The following is a 6291-nucleotide window of genomic DNA, read 5'->3' as shown; positions in this document are numbered from 1 at the left end:
TCTGAATGTATTGTCCAGAGCGACACCATGTGGCGCTTTGTGGAAACACTTTTTATGTGAAAAATGGTGATCATTGTGTTACTATTTTTATACAATGTAAATATCTTTTTTGTTCTTTACAAAATCTTGTTGCTGATTAAAATTTGCACAAGCAAAGTCCCACAGTCTGCATAAATGAAATAAAAGTTTTTAAAAAATAATGGTAAAACTTAAGTTTTTTTTAAATACCAAAGAAAAAAATTGTTTAAATCTTAACAATAAAAGATACAAAGTCTAAATAAAACATGTTGATAAGACACAATATTGATACAGATTCAAAATTTACACAATATAAGCAGTGTGTGCTTATATTTTTTTAAGCACACATTGTAAATGAAGTCTGTGCGACTAATAATTTACTTTCATTGGTTGCATGTTTTTTATTAGAACTCATGGGAACAATAAACATGTTGTGTGCTGCATAACACATCCGTTTGAAAATGGGTTGGAACTGGCTTTAAAAACAACATGAATAGTGAAAATTGTTCAATAAGTTAAATGACTGTTTTTTCATATCTTGAATAACTCCATTGTTAAATTCTTGCTTTGTGTAATTGGTTCTCTAGCTCAAACCTAAAGAACATCCAACAAAAAGAAAAAAATAAACAGAATAAGCAGAAGACAATATCTGAATGGAGAGATATTTTATTGAAGTTTTTTGAACCTCATCTCTCCATAATGCACTTAAATACGCCATTGCCCTTATGGTTGGAATATAACAGTTTGTTACTTCTTCTAAAAAGACAACTTTGACAATAATACAATGCATTCAAATCTAGATAAATATATTATGTGTTCTGAAAATCAAGATCACAGTGAAATTGCAACAGCAATATAAAAGCAAAGGGTCCAACTAAAGGTGCAGGACCATATTATTTGGGTATAATCACACTCGGGGAATTTTCAGGATTTAGTAATTTGTCAAAATGGATACTTCTAAATACAAAAGTTATTTCATCACTGTTGTTGATAAGGATAACTCTTTGTTTAATCCATAATTTTATATCAAAACATGCAATTAGTCAAAAAATGAAGATAGAAAGTTAGAATCCTCTTTCTTCAGCACCTCAGAATTATAGACAGTTAAGAAAAACAAAACTATCTCATTATACATGAGACACTACTCATGTATAAGCTAAATTATAAGAAAAATAAAGGATCCAGTATCCAAACAGCTCAAATTAGCACTCTCTCCTGAGGTAGGAATAAGAATACTTGATCCACATAAAGACATTGTTGCCCTTTGTTTATTTGTGCGTCAGTGTATCTCTAGGGAAAATACATATGTGGGGCAGGTTTCTGTCATTCAGGGGGTATCGTGCCAGAAACGTTGGCATCAGCACAATAGAACATCTCAACACCGTGTGAGCAATCTTGAGGGAAGACACCAATCAGTATCAGGCCAGTGATCATAACAAATAAGCCAATTATTATCAGCATGATGGGAATTAGCTTTTCACCACGGAACCAGTGGCCTGGGCTGAGCTTGAGGTAGCACGCCGATGGGATGATAAAGATCAGAGGTGTGGCACTCAGAACTCCCTGGATGGCAGAAGAAAAAGCAATAAGTTCATTCTGAGAATTTGCATATAGCTGAATGATGTTAGATAAGCAGGTAGAGCCTGTCTGAACAGGTACAACTTACATTTAGCTCTAAAACAATTCCCAGGCAGTCATAAGCCAGGGATAATGCTGTGCAGACACCAACTATGAGTAGAGTTATCGATGCATGTTCAGCTTTGGAAAGAGGACGACTGCATATGACATTGGAAAGCACCTGAGGAAACAGACAATAGGAAGAAAACCTAATCTTTTGAAAACAATGAGGAAATTATTACATTGAACATTAATCAATCAACTCTGGTTGACTGAATCTGGTCTTCAGAACACTGTGTAAACCCATTTATGGAAACTTCAGCAGCTAAAGTTTTAGGTTGGCCTTTCCAAATATGACTTACCTCTCGGGTAACAAAACACTCGAGTGGAAATGTTGTAATTATGCTGAGGCCGAAGCAGAACCGACCAAATGTTGCCAGGTTATCATTTCTGCAGTAGTTCTCAAAAATGTCTCCTGAATATAACCCAAATGCAAAAATAAATCATTATTGAAGATGAAAAGATAAACAAATTTAATACAGTAATGGGCTGCATTGCTATACAGTTTAGATTCATACCTTGTGTGTAGCCTGTGAATGTTGTGTAGCCTGCAACAGCGAATGCAGCACTGATTATCAGTGCAGAGCCCACAGAGATGTGGGTGACCCGAGACCAGTTGGATAAAGTGGGATGCTCTAGAGAGTTGTAGATCAGAAAGCTGTTGTGGTGGCATATAAAGGCTAAAGAAACATAAACACGCATGTTAATGGAAAATTAATTCTTTCAAGATTTACATCAATAAACTGAGGTGCTTGCCTAATTTTAAACTAAGTCTATGATATTTAGTAAAAAGTACATGTAGTAATTAATTTCTATGTATATGTTCCTACATTACTGAAATATCAGGATGTCAATTGTGATTAGACAACAATAAAAGAGAAAGCAAACTGAAATGAAAAGTGTTTGCTATTGTGGCCTGATGTAGAATTTTAAGTGAACGATGGAGTAACTAAAAGCAGGCATTATTTATGAGAGACGTGTTTAAATAAAATCAGATTTTACTGATCTGTTTGTCTCACTGGATAAAAGTACTGTCTGGAATGACTTGGAAACATCAATTCTCTGTCATGCGGCTTTGCATCATAAAACTTACCAAAAGACATCACACCAACAGCCTGAATGGCATTCCACTTTGCGAATACCCACGCCGTCTCTGTAGGAACACTAGAAAGGGACTCTAACATTAATGTCAGTAAAACAAAGATATAGACATTTCTTTCCAGAAGTGCTTGTTCACAAAATTTTTTGTCAGGTTTTAGACTTATCCATACATCTGCGGTCCAAGAGTAGCTGCTCGGATCATGACGATGATGAGGATGGTGAGTGTTAGCACCATTGACATGAAGGACACCTGGTAACACAAGATTTAATCAGCAAGATAATCTTAGAAGTACACAGGATGTTGATACTTAGATATAACCGTACCTTCCCAAGTCTCTCGATGTTTCGATAAAGTGAGAGCGGCAGGGTGAACAGACAGGTAGACAACAAGATCACAAAGTGGCGCTCTGCAAGGATGTGGTCTGGACCAACTACAAACATTGGATAAAAGATTAATTAAATTTCTGTACGTGAGTTAGATTATTATTTTGTTCTTTATGAATAAAATAAAGTCCATAATATTTATCCGTCTATGTCAAAAGGTAGTTACCTACCTCCTGGGATTCTCTGAAATACTTTGGACAGTGTGTCACCAGTTGTGATGTTATAGCTGATCATGGCTGAAGAAGACAGAAGATGAATCAGTGTTTTATTGTTAAGACTGTCTGTTGTAATGTTTCTACTATGCAATAACCACAAATGAAGATAAAAAGAAAGATAAACAGGACACAGAGCAGCATAAATAAATAATTATTTCTCCTTCTGGTGTTTTAAAAACATACCTATGAAAGGATACAGAAACTGTAGAGCAGATAAAATCAAAAATCCAGGAAAACCAAATGTGTTTTGTACCAGCGACTGATAACTGTTTGATCCTGAGAGATTTCCTCCTTTAATTAGTAGAACAATTGAGTAGTCTGTCAAAAACAAAACAGGCAAAAACAATTAATTACATTTCCATTTTTTAAAGTCATCCTTGTTTTCCACCTTTTTATGATACGATCCATTTTCAGTGTTATCTCTCACCTGTTATAAAACCAACCAACATCAAAAGGAGCAGGCCGAATGGAAGCCCAGCCTGGTTCAATGCGTATGGCAAACCTAGTTTTGGGAAAGCACAGTTAAAGTTCAAAATTAAATATCAAACTTTTTCAAAGCAGGAAAAAAATTGTTCAAATTTATAAAATATATTCAAATCATTACTTGAAGCTTCATGAACAAAGCCAGGCTTATTAATAATTGATTATACAACAAAATCATTATTACACCTTGGATTGCTTTGTTTTATATATATATATATATATGCAGTCAGAAGCTGTAACTTGAAATTTGCCAACTAAAGAAAATCTGAAAACATTTTTAAGCATTTGTTCTGGGTCCTGTTCTCTGTGATACCTCTGAATAAAAAAAGTTAGTTCAAACAAATATTTGAAGTGACCTGAGTGCACCCGTGTTTTAATATAACCTCAGTAAGACTGTAGGTTGTCACAGGCGATCAAGGGGACACTAGCCTTGCCATTGCCTTCCTACCTACTTGTGTCCGATTCTAATCTCCCCTTAATATTTCTGCAGAGTTTTCTCTTTTGAGCTTGATTCCTCTGAATGAATTTCATCCTGGACAGTCAGCGAACAGAAGAAATAGCGAACAATGATGTTGATTTTCTGTGCCTCTTTAGCTTTAGTTTTAGTTCAAATTTATTGAACATAATGTCATAAAAGAATAAACAAAGTTATATACAAAAAAAATAAATTGGAATTTTGACGAATTTCACACTTTAACTATTGTGGCAGCAGAAGTCAATGAAGCCATTCAGTTCATGTTAGCTCGAAAGAATAAAAAAGAATGTGTTCTTGCCAGATCTGACCAAAGGTCAATCCTTTTGCGGACATGCAATTGTCCTGTAAGACAGAAGTAGTCTGAACACATCATCCCACTGGTGAAACTGATGGGAAAATCACTAAACTCAAATACAGGTCTCTGTTAGCATAGTCTATTCAAAATCCAGACCTAAATTTAATTTGCAAATCTGTGTCAAGAATAAAATGAATGAAGAATAAATAAAATAATATCTGGCGCTAGAAGGAAAAAAAAATCAGTATTTTTGCCACGTTATTCCAGTTCAAGAAACAATGTCAATTGTAGCACATTGACATTGTGCTACAATCCAAAATTGTTGGAAAAGTTGTCAGATTACAGTTCAAAACTAAATTTGCAAAGTCTTTGTTGTCTTTTCAGGATCTAATGAATGAATAAATGAAACAGAGGGGGCTCAGCAGGCGCTGGTCATATGATATTGCTGGTCATATGATATTGCTGGATTAAAACGTCTATTGTGGAAAAATAAGCAACAGCAGTTTTGCCATCTCAGAAATCCCAATTTTAGATGGGAATCCTATAGTCTCTTAGTTATTAACAGAACCATACCATTAGGCCGTATAGTCACCTATTATTCCAGATCCTATGATGGAGTTGATAAAATTAAAAGAAGCAGAGATCATTGAACATCTCCATTCAGGTCTGTGCACGTGTATTAATGCTGTCCCTTCTTCGTTGATTTGCTAGAAGAAAGAAAAACACCAGGAGAAATAAGACAATTTAAAACACTGTTTATAATATTTATAAATCCTCGCTCGTCCTACCTGCTGAGCCATTCTGGAGCACCGTGCGGATCCTTTGTCCCTTGACTCTCCTCAGGCGGATTTCTCACATTCTCAACGTTTGAGAAACGCTCCGTCACTTTCAGACTTTATTCCCACTTCTACAACACACTTCTACAACAATCCACAGGAACAGCAGCGCCCTCGCTCGGCCGTACGCGCATCTCGACTAACATCCGACTGGATTATTGCGAGAATTCCGAGATGTTGAATCAAATTAGTGTTATGCTCACTTTGGGAAAGAAGTTCAAGATTGAAACCTAGAGTAGCCTATGAACTTGGAACTTGCAAATTGGGTAAAGGCATTTGACAGAGGATTATTCCCCTTGAGCTATAACAATGTGCGCATTGTTCAAAATGGGGATGTCTTGGTCATTATTTGCGCACGAAACCAAGTGTAAATAAGTGGTGCTGGTTTTTATTATTATTATTATTATTATTATTATTATTATTATTGTTGTTGTTGTTGTTGTTGTTGTTGTTGTTGTAATTTTTTGTATTTCTAATAAAAAAAAAGATTAAACTGCGTTTATGAAGTGCAATTATCCCATAATTAAATCATATTTCTTTGAAATGTTTCAAGAAAATAAATATTAAAATAAAACACATAGTGAACTATTTATTGAATACAAGATGGACACATTATAGTGTTAATTCACTTATATTTATATTATGCAAATAATAATAGCTTCTAAGCCATGGTTTTATCTGAACCATTTTTTTTCTCTTGATTTGGCTGCGTCAGCAACTTCATATGCAAATGCACATCACCAACGCTAATTATACAGATTTAAAACTTCTACTACGAAGGAAAAGAAGAATGCGCCTAATAGTAAA

At 34.9% G+C, this 6291-nt stretch overlaps 1 protein-coding gene across 1 annotated transcript; it reads right to left on the bottom strand.

Moving 5' to 3' along the window:
* Positions 1–723: 723 nt before the first annotated feature.
* slc38a11 (solute carrier family 38 member 11) lies at positions 724–5539 on the bottom strand. The gene is made up of 12 exons (XM_055032154.1): positions 5437–5539; positions 5241–5355; positions 3823–3897; positions 3579–3713; positions 3351–3416; positions 3121–3227; positions 2967–3046; positions 2789–2859; positions 2214–2375; positions 1998–2110; positions 1685–1816; positions 724–1581 (listed from the first exon to the last, which is right to left on the bottom strand). The coding sequence occupies exons 1-12, from the start codon at positions 5446–5448 to the stop codon at positions 1342–1344; spliced, it is 1308 nt and encodes a 435-aa protein (XP_054888129.1). The 5' UTR covers positions 5449–5539; the 3' UTR covers positions 724–1341.
* Between the last annotated feature and the right edge of the window lie 752 nt (positions 5540–6291).

The sequence above is a fragment of the Poeciliopsis prolifica genome, unplaced genomic scaffold, assembly GCF_027474105.1.
Source record: "Poeciliopsis prolifica strain line A6 unplaced genomic scaffold, Auburn_PproV2 SCAFFOLD007, whole genome shotgun sequence".
In the NCBI taxonomy this organism is placed as follows: Eukaryota; Metazoa; Chordata; class Actinopteri; order Cyprinodontiformes; family Poeciliidae; genus Poeciliopsis; species Poeciliopsis prolifica.
The sequence above is the reverse complement of the archived record's forward strand: the minus strand, read 5'-3'. Positions and strand labels throughout refer to the sequence as shown.